Raw genomic sequence first — 14,335 nt, forward strand, 5'->3', positions numbered from 1 at the left:
ACTTCATTGTTACATCTTAGACAAAGTACAAACGATCTCACCTTGTTAAGCTCATAATCAAGCTCGGGAGTATTCGGAAGCACGATTAACTTTCTTTCCCATTATTAATCTCAGCAGGGTGAGAGCATGAGGAGCTAATATCGTGGAAAATAAACATTTACAGCGCAGTTTACACACTTTTAATCAAAAAGTCACCGTGTGAAAAGAGTATCAGAGGATGCTTCAGTTCCCCGCTTCTGAACTGATGAACAAGCGTTGACGTTGCGGGTCCTGAGCGTTCAGACGTTTTATTCTTCTCCAGATTAAGTGACATGAGATGGAGAAAGTGTTGGAGCCGGGAGGTGAGCTGAGGTGTGGCACAGAGTGCTGAAATGTCCCCATTGGGCCAATTAGCATGGTGAGGCTGCAGCGTTAACCAGCGAGCAGCGCAGGATGGAAAGCCGTCACCACAGCTTCATTATAAGCTCCCAGAACTGTCACTGCACATTATTGCCACCTAAAGATAATACGAGCATGAAGATCTCATAATATATATTCTTGGTAAATCAGGACATTTTCCAGCTGTTTGGCTCGTGAGAACGAACGAGACGGAGAGGATTAATGAGCGAGCGATGAAGTCGTGACAAACTATTAAAAGACCCCGCAGCCCTCACACATGACTCCTGCTTCACATTATGATCATTACTGACGATGACCGGATTCAGCGGCCTCATTTGAATATGGACGTCCGTCCCCGAGTTAGAATATAAGCGAGGCAGCACAGACTACGATCGGCTCCCAGGGCCGAGAGGCCAACTGTTGAAACACGGCCAGTTCACAAGAGCTTGGACCGGATCTCTGGATTCAGAAATGATACCAACCACTGTGCCACGCTGGGAAGTTCCCAGGACCAATTCAAGAGTTTACTTGGGTTTATCTTTTTAAAAACTAAACTAGAAGAGTCAGGTAATTTCACACCTGGTTAGATTCTTAGGCAGAATGCATCTGAGGTAAACGGTTACTAAAGCTTTTAACTGCAGTGATGATTAGATTTAAATGAGGCCGGAGATGGACATGCAGAGGCTGTTGTAAACATTTCTCCTCACAGCTGATGATTGCACACAGATAAGGTATAAAGAGAACTTACAGTGCATTTACTCAAACACCTAAAGGATACCTGCTTTCTACAAAAACTGAAGTGTGAAAAAAAAACCACACCAATTGTTGATGTTCTCTGGGGGGTTATGGGCCGGACTATTTCTTGGCAATGGCGAGGCAACCAGTGGAGACTCCGGGAAGTTACTGGTCCTGGCCAAGAAATAGTTGGGCACATAAGCAGCCATAAAGTGGCTGATTATCGGGAAACTAAACGAGGCTGGATTTTGTTACTTTTGGACGGAACTAACCAGAAGGTTTGTTTTGTTTCCAGTCTTTATGCTAAGCTAAGCTAACGTGCAGCTCGCTCTAGCTGGCAGTATCAATCTTCTCAAAGCAAATAAGCTTCTTTTCTCAAAATGTCTAAAGCAGCTTCATAATGCAATAATATAATGCAGGATAAGTACTTCTATATTTTATATGCAAACTGTTGGATGAGTGTTTCTCCTCTAATGTTTAGAACGTGATGGTTTTGTCATCAGAGAGTTACAGATTGTTTCTTTTAGAATCTGAGGGAAAGAGATTTAAACCCCGTGTCTGAGAGTGAGCGTGCATGTCCTGTCAGTTAGTCTCTTTCACACTCTGCAGATCCCCCGCCGTCATAACAATCTCCCTTTGTATCGTACAAAGCCCGGTCCGGCTGCTTGCACTGCCGTTTCTCTCCCCCTCTGCACTCCCTGAGGTCTCTCTGCTCACCATACCGAGCTTTCACCGCCTCACCTCTCACCCCGTGTTACCACAGTTCTCCCGCAGTGCGTGCTGTGTATTGTTAACTTTGGCATCTTCAGCATGGAAGACTAGAGATGATCTCCTCCCCTCCTCTGTCCCCACTACTCTCTGGTTTCCCCTTCCACCAGTGAAACAATAATATCAGGGATGAGAAACTTATCAAACACAAAACTCTGATGAAAGGCGGCTCACATCGCGTAATGACTTCCCCTCCGGCTCATCATATGTGTGTATATGAGCACATTCATAAGACTTTCTTTCCACTTGCAATGCAAAACCAATCCATCCCTGGTGTATCTGACATATGTTAAACTCATCTACTATGAGTCTTGATTGAAAAACAATTATTCCTCCCATATGTTCTGAACTATGCTCACTTTTATAAATCTGAGAAGATGAGGTAACCTTATCCATACTAATGAAAAAACCCCTCAGCATTTCCAGGTCTTTACACTACCTTCTGTCTCTCTTTATTGCAGAATACATGAGTCTGCTCGTGAATGGAGAATGGCAGGTGACTGGCTACAGAAGTCTGAATTCCCATGGTACTCAATTCCACTTTTTCTCTTTCGCTCCTGCAGCGAAGACTTTTCATTTTTTCCCACTTTTACTGCGTTGAGGTAGACCAGATCAAAGAGCTGTTCAAGCTGCAAAGTTTTATCTCCCTCCACTTTCCTTTTTGTTCACTCACTTTCCACAGATGATATCCTGCATCTGTTTCCCGCAAATGGTGTCTTTCTTGGCAGCCGTGTTCGGCAGTCTTAAAAACAAAGTTGTTCGCAGCTGAACAGCAATAAATTGGCAGTGACATTTTGAGTACGCTGCTTCTACTCCGACGCTGGTCGATCAGCTTTGTTTTGTTTTTATACCTAATTCAGTATTTATAACAAAAAGCATCTCCCGTGTATAAAAGAAGTGCAGTACTTTGTGAAGAATGACTCCACATTTTCAAAGTTTATTCCAATCCATAATTGTTTGTTTTCTGAAATGCTTTAAAACTAATTTGAAGGGTAATATTTTATCATGAGGTCATTCAATACAAAAAAGACCTATTTTCATAAATGCTGCTTTAACTAAATACTAACACAAAGGCAGCGAGACATCGTCTGCCTCCGGACATGATGTCAATGTCCTTACAAAAGCTTTCCCGAAAACAAAAGCTTTGTGGACAGAAACATGAATCTATTACTCGAGCTTTGAACACTCCTCTCTGCTTTGCGTTGTAAATGGATCCCAACTTGACAAGCTGTCTTCATGATAAATGGTCCCAAATTAATGCTGGAGCCACCCGAGCAGAAAGTGTAGCGTCAGCATCGCAGAGCAATTAAGTCCACATTAAGCGCAAAGGACGCATCAAGTGCCAGGATGATTGTGGAGCCTCGACTGCAGCTGATGGCACTTGACCTCCACAAGTCTCTCAGATTTAACTTTTTCTTCATGTTTCTCTGCGGGTTCCAACAAATAAACAGAAAGAAGGGAAAGTGGAAGTACATACCTTCTCTCCTAAATCACCTTTCCGTCCGTCTTCGCCCAAATCGCCCTGTAATGACATCACACAGGCGTATTCACATTCAGTCTACTGATGGCAACAAATGAGCAGCTGAGAATGTAAAACCTGAAGAAAAAGACATTTAACAGGATCAACACACACGGTATGACTTTGACAATTGTTCTTATTCTGTGATCGACTGCCGTGTAAAACAACATAATGGACGCTTGGAGACGTAGCAAAGACCAAGCACCATCGCTGTACGAGTTAAATTCACTCTGGTCACTAAGTCCTCACACATGGTTCAAATATGATTGCAGGTGACGTAATAGGCTGCACTCTGTGGGGCATTAAACTCCTGGCATCAACTGTGAAGAACTTCAATTTTCCATCTGCGCTATAAGAAATAGATTCAATGTCAGGGCTGTTTTTAGCCACGCTAGCAGCGGAGTACGATGGACGGCGTTGTTGGTTCGGTCCAGACGGTAATACTCAACGTCTCGACAATCATTCATTGATGAATCGCTTCACGTTGTTCATCCTTTAACTGTCCCTCATCGTCAGGTAAACATTAGGAATAACTGCGAAACTAATTCCAGTCAGGCCTCAGCTGCACTTTGGTTTAGTGGCGATTATCTCCACCAAGGAGGATCACAGATAATCTACAGATTTACATGAAAGTCGGTGGAAGAGTGGAGCAGAGGTGAAGGATGAATCCTTTACATTTATAATTGGATCTGAATCACGGGGCGGATACACACGTTGTTTTTCACTTATGGTCACGGCCTTAGTGAGGGCTAGTTAGCTAATGATACTGTGCTATCTTATATACAAACATTATGTCCTTATATGTTCCTAATTTGAAGGTGAGCAAATCCAAAGCTTTACAAAAGGGTTGTGTTCTCGTGGAGGATTTCAAGTCCATGATGTCAGAATTTCAAGAAAATGAGCTTCTCAAAGAATCACTTTATCTGTTAAAGGTTGGCTCTGCTTTCCTCAATTTGCCTTCTGGCTCTGAAGTCTGTAACCAAAGCCAAAAACAACAATTCATGTTAACATGTTTGGCTCCTCTCAAAATAAAAGCTCATTGTACTTTGGGGGTGGATTTCAGTGCTGTCTTTGGCAGGTTTCTGAGGGTCTTTCACTTTTCATAAACCCACATTTACATTAGGTACATGACAGCCTAATTGATTGTGAATCATACAATGCTTAGCCAAAGATTTCAAATCAAAGGCTGTCTCCTTAAAAAATAAACTTAGTGCAAGAGGCACAATGCTGGACAACAAGAGTTAACTTACAGTAGATACAGCGACAGTTTACCATCGGTTAGAAGTTAAAATCTCTATGAGCACAGTGTGAACAGATCTTCCTCCTCTTGAAATAAAAACCTTTTGTATTTTAAAGCTGCCAATGCCAACCTTATCTTGAAAATAAGATCATAAATATATTCCGACACAGCAACAGTTGATGAAATAATGGATAGTTTTCCCTTGATGCTCACAACTCCTTCCACCTGGGACAAGTAGTGTACCTGACAGAACAACCATGAGACCATCTCACAATGTCCGCCCTGTGATTCTGATCCACTAGCTGAAAACCTCCTTGGCGCTGGTTATAAAAATACATCTCTACATACATGAACACGAGTGTTTGTGTGTCTGATAGAAATACTGATAGGAATCTGAGAGAGAGCGCCTGAAGGTCAGTTCTGCGTTGGATGAAGAACCCTGAGTCATCTCCTCCCTCCCCATCCTGCCTCCCACCCGCTGCTGCCCAACAACAGCCAATATAGAGCTGTTAGAATGAAGGGGATGGAGAGAATAAGGCTGCTTCTCCTCACTGAGGCTTGTGTGTGGGTTGAGTATGTATGCTGTGGGAGAATTTGGGTTTAATTTTGTGACTCACTGAATGACTGACGGCTAAATCTCAGAAGGGTGTCACCTCTGAAGAAAGGAGCTGGAGTTGCGAGGCAGAGCTAACACATGCTGGGATATCGAGAGCGACGTTCACATTAATGTTTCTGAATCAGTTCTTTACCTTTTCACCTTGCTCCCCCATTTCACCCTGTTGGGAAAGAGAGCAGAGTGTTAAACACAGAGAAGCTCAGAGGGAGTTGGGTTCAGCTGGGGAGTTATTGCAGCCACTAAGGTTCAGATAGTATCTGGGGTTAAAGTCATGTTAGATTATGGAAATGATCTTGTGTTATGGCTGCTTTCCCCCCAGACAGACCCTCAAGTTTCAGCTTTGTGAGATATTTGTCAATATTAACAGGACAGCATCCTACTTAAAATTATATTTATCCACAATTTCAATTAATTAAAATAATAAATGTAGGTACCACTATCCCACTTCATTACACACATACATATATGCCATTGTGTTAACATGTTCTTATTCATATACGGATCATGCAAACATGAGATCCAACAAAGATGGAAGAAAAGGTGAGTTTTTCTAAAGAAGAAGGAAAAATAAGTAACAAAAAACAGAGAAAAAGACATTAAAGGAGGTTTTTTTGATGAGAAAGGAAGAAAAATTATAAAAATATATAATCGCAATGAATTTACAAAAAGTAGAGCGCACAGAATATGTGCAGCAGACCTTGGATCCGGGGACTCCGTCCAATCCTGGGATGCCAACATCCCCCTACGGACAGCACAACATACACAGTGGCTGTTGTCAGTGTGCAGGTTCAGCAGCATCAACTCCAACGTAAGGTCGGGAGATACAAAAGTAGAGATCGCCTCTAACCTTAGCAGAGATTACGTTTGTGTCCAGGTGTTATGCATTGGCAGGATAGTTAATAACATAGCAGCAGATAGATAATGCATTTTACTATATTGCAAAGAATGGCCTCTCCACAAGTTACTGTACAACTAAATATACAATATTGAAGCCGCAACCTAAATCTGAAGTGAGAGCAGATCAGCAGCCTGATTTAAAGCTTAATTATCTCTGGTGTGGTTCTGAATATGAAACAGAGAAGTCTCCTGTTAGTGCGAGTCTGAGTCACGGTGCTGCACAGCTGTCTCTGAGAACACAGCCTCAGTCCGCCTGTTGCCAAAAACAATTAACCTGCTGACCTTTGCAAAGCTACCCCATCATTAGCCTTTCAGAAGAGTAGCAGATATGCCTCAACCCACAGAGTCCTTTAACTGGATGACACGGATTCATTTATTTTATTTAACCTGTTTTAACCTGGAGAGTCTTATTGAGGAAGGAATACTTTGTTTATCTTTCCTTCCCCAGTTTCTTTTAGTTTGTATTTTTCCCCACAATGCTTTGTTTTGATGGGGCATTGTGGGGATATGATCTGTGCGTGGGGAGTGTCCCCTCAGCTTCATCTATCAGCCCACATGTGGGAGTGATTGACATAATGATGGAGTCTGATTAAAACTCTAAATTGGGGCTGATAAGGTTTGCATTAGCGATCTTCTCTTCTGAGTGGATATCTATGTCAGATCAATATGATGTCTGCCCGTCAACCTGCCACAGCTGGCAGCAGCCTCCACTGCTTCAGACTTCAACTTTCTGCATGAGTGATACTTACATACCGTAACAGATTCTCTTTTATAAATGCATTGCACAGCATTGGAGTTTTATTTCATGCTGGCAAACCCTAGTCCTTACACAAGTATGGAATTAGGCTTCTCCAGAGTCAGTGTAGCTTCCACTCTGGTTCCTATTACAGACATGCGTGCCTCTGCGCTCATATCTTTCAAATGCATGCTTGAGATGAGAAAGATGGCGCCTCTCAAATCATCTCCCCATTCATTCTCGTCACTCAGACGTTTGTTCTGGAATAAAAAACGCTTTTCCATTTCCCCCCCCCCCCCCCCCATTGTGAAACACCTGCACTGTGTCTTCTGTACTCGGTTTGAGAATGAAGCTGAGAGTGTGAGCAGATTCACAGGCCGTTCCAAACGGCACTTTGTGGTTAAGACTGGAGGATGCAGCCCCGGGGATTTCTCTCAAAGAGGATGGTGGTTTGAAATTGTCAGAATGCATAGCAGAGCTTTTCTAATATAAAGTGCAACACATGGCCAAAAAGACTAATGAAAACTCTAAGTATGTTAAAGTGAGTCTTTTGAAGATAAAATACTTTCAGGTGTTGGGCTGAACCTTTTTTATGTGTGGTGTTTTGTGAGGCTCCGGTTAAATGTAGAGAGGCTGCTCAGTTTTAACGGCAACGTTTGCATTATGAATTTTCTACAAATTAAAAACATCCATCTGAAACCTTTTTTTTAAATAAAAAGTGAAAGTGCTGTTTACATTCCTCCTGAGGCAGATTTAAAGAAATGCACTACAGGAAAGCACGCCCTCCTTTTGTTTTGTTTCGTCATGTTTTTCTTGTGTAGTGGAAATTACAACTGCATCTCGCTGTGTGAACGTGGCAATAAAAGATCTTGATTGCAAATCCTGCTCAATTCTAAAAACTGAAAGAGATTACGTGATTTGTTGATAAAGAATATTCATCTCTCATTTTGCTTGATACAAACTGATACAAGGAGATATACATGTGTTCTTAGATCAACCTCACCTTCAGTCCATCATCACCTGCGCTGCCAGGAGACCCGAGTGAACCCTGAGAAATTAACACAAAGTACTTTAGGTGTTTCGTCACATTAAAATATACACAAGACAATGTACTTTCTACTTCTCAAAGCCTAAACATCTTCCGGTGGACCCAACACCCCAGAAAAGTAAAACAAATATCCTAATCAGAAATATACCAGTGTCTGCTGATTTTACAAAACCAGGCCAAAATAAATATTGCATGTCATATTTTAAGATCTGTTAAGTTATGGACGACACAGGCAGAGGGGAAGAGAAAGTAAAAGAAATATATAAAAGGCTTAATACGTCCTGCAGCTCTTATGTTCGCATGTCCTCCTGTAACTCACTGAAGCCGGTGATTGAGACTCTGCGCTCGCTTCCAGGCGCTGTAATGAACTCCACTCTCTTGTGGTTTGCTTATGTTGGCTATTTGTGCGTCTTCAGAACAAAACATGCCTTATTGTTAACTATGGTCACATTTATGGATCAGAGATGAGTGAAACATTGGTGCATATTATATTATTATTACGTTTCCATAATAATGTTTATCATGGTCGGTTGCTGATCTTAATTATTGAAATGTTCTTACCCGACATCTTGTGTCTGTGTTAATTAAAGGTGGACAAACATCACTGTTGTCATCACTTTAATGTTGCAGCTGGTAAAGGAGGAACTTATTTTACTGCCGAAACTATATTTTATCTTAATAGTAATAATCTGAATCTACAAATTGAAGTTATCAAATAAATGTGGTGGAGTAAAAAGCACAACATTCAGAAGGCTGTACACGTTTTTTCTTGATTTTTATCAATCATGAAGGTGATGAAACTTGAATAACTGTTGATGTGGCCCCTCTGCTAAACACGGCTCTCCAGCAGCAGATCTAATGGAGTCGCCTCGGGGCTTATGAGTCATTAACACGGCGGTGTGTCATCATTGACCCCTCCACACCCCCCTCCTCTGCCGACGGGAGGCCTGGCCGACAGATGACAGCGCAGACAGGAAGTGTCTGATTGGGTTACACTGAACAAACACTGGCAGCTACCTGATGGCTGGATATGGTTTACATCTGTTCCCCACATCATTGAGCTGCAGGTTCCCTGTTCTGTGTCTCGCTCTCCTCTCGTCTGTTTACCTGATGTGTCACTAATCTCCAAGTAAACGTATTCAACAGCACGTTTCTCACTAACTATAGTTACGATCATATCTAAAACATGATTGTGCTGCTGGAGGAATTTACTTTTTTGTCTACATCAGAATTTAAATTGCAATAGGTAACATTTTTGCTTTAACTCATGAAGTAAATGTTGATTGCACAATGTAGAATGAGGACAGCATCAGTGTGTGGGGGAGCTGTCTGTTTTTAAAAAAGATAATGAGGCTCATAACAGAGACAGAGACAGAGGACGCTCCTATTCACAGTGAAATGTTTTATTCTAAGTCAGAGAATCTCATTTTATTTCATTTGAAAGAAAAAATAAATAAGACTTTATTCTCTGGACTCACCTTTTGCCCTGGTGGCCCCTCAGGTCCCTATAAATGAGGAGTGAGACAAAGAAAGAGCACGAGAGAGAGACAAAGAAAGAGAGAGAGAGAGAGAGAGAGAGAGAGAGAGAGAGAGAGAGAGAGAGAGAGAGAGAGAGAGAGAGAGAGAGATACACACAGAGTGAGGGAGAGACAGACAGACAGACAGACACAGAAAGTGAGAGAGAGAGACCGAGAGAGAGAGACCGAGAGAGAGAGACCGAGAGAGAGAGAGGAGAGAGGGGGGAGAGAGAGAGGGAGAGAGGGGGGAGAGAGAGAGAGAGAGAGAGAGAGAGAGAGAGAGAGAGAGAGAGAGAGAGAGAGAGAGAGAGAGAGAGAGACAGTGAGGGAGAAACAGAACAATAAATTGTCAGATGAAATAAATAATGATAAATATGATTTCCTCGGCCGGTCCTGGCAGAGAGGCTGCAGAGAGGCTGGCGAGGCTTCTGGTGGATTTCTCCCTGTGAGCTCACACCCTTCAGGCAGAACCGGCTCACAATCAATCCCTTGTTTTATTCTTCTTTTCATTGAGCTTCACTATAAACATTAATCTCTAAAGAGACCATGAATAACAACAACTTTTATGGTTTTATCTTTTATGTAAATCTCTTATTTTATTTGTTTTAGCGACTGTAGAAATGTGTGTCTGTTGCACACAGAGAGCTTCATTACCTAAACGGGCTCAAAGCTGGACAGCCGTACCGAGATAATAAGTTAAACAGGACAAAGAAACGGCTCCACATGTCTAACTGAGATTTAACGAGGTATTAGATGTGTCTGGGAGGACAGTTTGTATTCTCAACCAGCTGTTTATCACAGTGAAACCAGAGACCATGTTGGACCCTAACATCCACCAGAACCTGCCTGCAGGACTGATTTACGACTACAGAGCTGAACGTTACTTTCTTCCATGTTGGCTTCACAAGACTTTACTATTACTGGACCCACAGCAGTTCATCAACACCTTCACGCTTGGCTACGATGACGCCTCCTGTTGGCCCACATTGTTCTCACCGTCAGCTCGGGAGCGACAGCAAATGGTGCGATTTGGCTCATCAGTCTCACTGGAGTCAAGGCCAGGCAGATCTTATACCCACAAGCGCTCTACAACAACAGTTTTCCTCACTTTATTCCTGTTGACGCAGTATAATTGGCAAAGAAGATTTGATCCCCTGATGAGTGTAAAAGGTTTGTGTGCCCGTATTCAAAAATAGCCAACAAGGACACATTCAGGTCGCAGAGTTTGACTGTCAGTACACATTTCTATGAAGAAGAAGTGTGGTGGTGGTGGTGGCCAGCGCACCAACGGATGCTTGGCTTCGCTAAAAGGACTAACGGCCAATTCTCTGAGAATAAACCGCTTGTTCGACCTTTCCATATCTCATTTGTTGATGAAACAAGCCGATCACCAAGTAAGTGAGGCTCATTTTTACACAACTAGCCTGTTAAAATCTCTGCAGCAACAAGTTCTCACATTGACAGAAACGGGCCTCACAGTTGCAGCTCATTTATAGTGCATTCCTTCTGCACTTATAACAAAAACCTCAATGAACAACTTTCATTATCCCAGCCGACCAACAAGGTTTTCCTCCCGCTTGCCTTTAAAAGCCTTTGTTGGCTCTCCTCAGTTGGGTTTGGTAAACATCTTTATGACCCACTAGGTATGTGAGAGCATGTGCCACTCGCCTGAGCGCTAATTAGCTTGGCTACATCTGAGAGCACTCAGGAGCTACTGGATGAAAAGAAGATATTTCAAGTCAAGGGCTCTTGAGGAAGTCTTGGTCCTGGCTCTTTTGTTCTCAACTTTGGGCCCCCGAAATTGCTAGAAAATTAAAAAAATGGAGAATAATCCAAACATTTTCATTAAAAACGATCATTTTGTGTTCATGATGATAGCCGGCGCTCAGCGTATCGCACCTTAGCTGCCTCATTTAACAGCCACAAAAGAAAAGAGTCCACAAATGTGCAAAATCAACAGGACACCTATTGAAGTGGAGCATCGGAGCACAAACACAAAGCGCTGCATGTTTGGTGCTTTCATTCATGACTCGGATACGACAGACAATGAAGCAATTGGCAGGTCAACTCCCACACTCGGTCTGCAGTTGAACCCGCAGCCACTTGAAGAACTTCCAGCGTGTGAGTCTCTCGCTCTGCATTCACAGGGAGAATATTCCGGCTGATCAAAGAGCAGCAAAGCTTCATGTTGGAGCTTTGAAAGTGCAGTGAAGAGCTTCTGTTCAAAGTCTGTTTCACTTAGAAAACATTTGAAAAAGCTTCGCCAACATTATGCTGCTATTTACATTAAATTAAGGTACTTTCAGATTGTTTGACAACCCGGGTCTTATTGTATTAAGTTTGACCAATGTAGCTATAGGTTAGCATAACATCGTGCTCACCACCATCATTGCAGAAGTTGTGTTCTTTATTTAAACCGTCTACAAGGCTTTTCATTTTGTAAGACCTTTCAATCACAGAAGCTTTACTGCTACAGCTACTGGAAACAAAACTGCAGCGAGCAGGAATAAGACCCATCGGAGAGCAGCCAATCAAAGCAGAAGTATATACATATATGTATATAAATGTGTATAGGGAGGTAATCTCTGGATCTCTTATGGGTTTAATAACAATCAGTTTATATTGTCTAATAATTACACATTGCACATTTTGTGTTTGTTTTTAATTCTGATATATTTTTTAATAAATATGTTTTTAATCCAGTGTCGTTAGGCAGAAAACTACACACATGGATTTACTAGAATTACAGACTTGGCAATATGGGGAAGGCTTTTGAACAATGTATACCAAAACATAGAGAGGGGAAATACTTTTTCTTTAAGAACAAAGAGATTTTTCCCACAGAAAAAAAGCTTTTTGCCCATTGATGTCAACATTTTGCCACAAAAGGGTTTGAGTCCAGCGAGCATGTCCGAAGACATTTAGTCACATCTCTGCTCCTCATGTCTTCACCTTCAAAGGGACGCCAACATGTTATAGGTATGTCCTCGTTATACAGGCATAGTGAGTAAATTAGAGCCCTACATGCCTGCAAATGAAATGAGTCACTGGTGCATTGTGGGTAGTTATGAAATGAAAATGATGTAAAGGAGCAGCAACATTCTGAAGCAAAATTAGAAATAAGAAAGTTATGGATGAAACACCATGTGCACCGCTGGTTTTAAATTTGAATTCCCAAATGAAAACTGTCTGCAAGCCACCTTTAGAGAGTTGAAGCCCCTCGTACTTTATCCCAGAGAGACCTTATGGCACTGATGCTTTTGAATTGAGTCCTGAAAATATTTCCTTTTTCTTCTTCCCCCCTCCCCCCTCCCTCCTTGTTGCTCCACAAGAGCTTAATCCTTCTAACCAGCACCACATGTCCTGGAAGGCTGATGGAAAACTCTGGACTCTACTTTTGCCTATTCAACAATAGCATCTACATCAAAAAGGCTGCGCTGTGTCAAGTGGGCGCGAGCTCCGAGATCAACATAAAAGAAGCAAAAGTGGGTTACGGACCGACCTCAGGATCTCATCCTTGAGTTGATTGTGCAGATCGAAAAGTGCCGATCAAAGATGATCCTTTCAGCTCACTGCACAAACTGGAGCCTATCGGTCTCGTTGCTTCTGCACATCTAATTCATATTGATCTTCAAAGGCCAATCAAGGGTGTGGGCTGGCGTTTCGTTTCTGCATGGAGAATTTGTTTTTATTCTCTCTCCAGAAGTTTAACAGCCCAAATGATCATTTACAGAAACAGTTTCCTCTAATTCTCTCTATTATCTTATCTTTGTAGTAAACAAACTCTGAAAGTCCTGTGTGTCTGAGCGGCCACGTCACATCACATCTTCTTATAACCTCTGGGACGTGCTCATCTCACGCTGCATTACGGTGGAGGGGGATTGATTTCCAAATGATGACATTATTCCTTGTTAAAAGTACATTAGTGTCATGCTGTGACATGGTATGCCTTATTTCAAGAATTACAGTGAGCAGCGCATATTTTTTATTCAAAGCTCTGCGCAAGGCCTCATTTTGAATGAGATTCACTATTTATCTTATGGAAAAACACTCCAGCTGCTGTCAGGAGCGCTTGTGTAAGCACAGGAGACTTATGGAAGCAAACCTGGGACCACTGGGAAATTTATTGCAAATTCTAGCACCATGACACGATGTATTTCAAAACAAAACTGTGCTGCTTACACAGCGATGAGGGATAATGAGTAAAATGTATAATTAAAGCTGCAAACTTCAGCAAACATAAAAGCAAAGAGAGGGTAAAGAGTAAAGAGCGTGTTAAGTGAGCTATAAATGATTAGCAATTTAGCTTTGAACGCCTCTTACTCTCTAATTAATGAGTCTCCCTCGCCACTTACAGTAAGCTTCGCCATCCTTTATTTTCTCTGTCCATTCCTTTCCAATCCACCTACTCTTCCCCCGCCGTGGAAAGGGTCAGAGATGGAACCAGAGATGAAAGTGCGTGATGGCACCTCCTCCGTCAGCTTCACTTACTCTCCCCTGCACTCGTGTAAACTGACATCACCAAGTGTTTTCGCGTGTCACGTTTTCCGTCTTTGCTTTCTCTGGAATTTGTCTTGACCTATTCAATGTAGCTTTTATGAGGAAACTTTAATCAACTGCTTTATTTGCTAAACACCACAAGTGGTATCCAGTTGCTGTTAAATGAAACAGCTTGTCCTACTGTATGAGGGGTTTTGTGTGAGGGAAAGGGCATAAAATGTAATTAATTTTCACCATAAACCACCTTATGAATATCTCCAATTAAATCCACCTTTAAAAAACATCCTAAGTGGCATGGTTGCTTTGTTAAAAACACAAGATTAAAATGAATAAACTATGTTAAACAGCAACATTTAAATAGTGTTTTCCCAAATTAAACAG

General features: G+C 42.0%; 1 protein-coding gene across 6 annotated transcripts in view; it reads right to left on the reverse strand.

Annotated features, from left to right (window-relative positions):
• The window catches only part of col25a1 (collagen type XXV alpha 1 chain), a 126,996-nt gene that overhangs the window by 20,095 nt on the left and 92,566 nt on the right, over positions 1-14,335 (reverse strand). For all 6 annotated transcript variants that reach the window (XM_029455084.1, XM_029455085.1, XM_029455082.1 and 3 more), the window contains exons 10-14: positions 9,416-9,442; positions 7,893-7,937; positions 5,954-5,998; positions 5,390-5,416; positions 3,359-3,403 (exon numbers count right to left, since the gene is read on the reverse strand). In XM_029455084.1, coding sequence (XP_029310944.1) covers positions 3,359-3,403; positions 5,390-5,416; positions 5,954-5,998; positions 7,893-7,937; positions 9,416-9,442 — 189 coding nt within the window. The remainder of the gene's footprint in view (positions 1-3,358; positions 3,404-5,389; positions 5,417-5,953; positions 5,999-7,892; positions 7,938-9,415; positions 9,443-14,335) is intronic.

This window comes from Cottoperca gobio, chromosome 18 (assembly GCF_900634415.1).
Source record: "Cottoperca gobio chromosome 18, fCotGob3.1, whole genome shotgun sequence".
In the NCBI taxonomy this organism is placed as follows: Eukaryota; Metazoa; Chordata; class Actinopteri; order Perciformes; family Bovichtidae; genus Cottoperca; species Cottoperca gobio.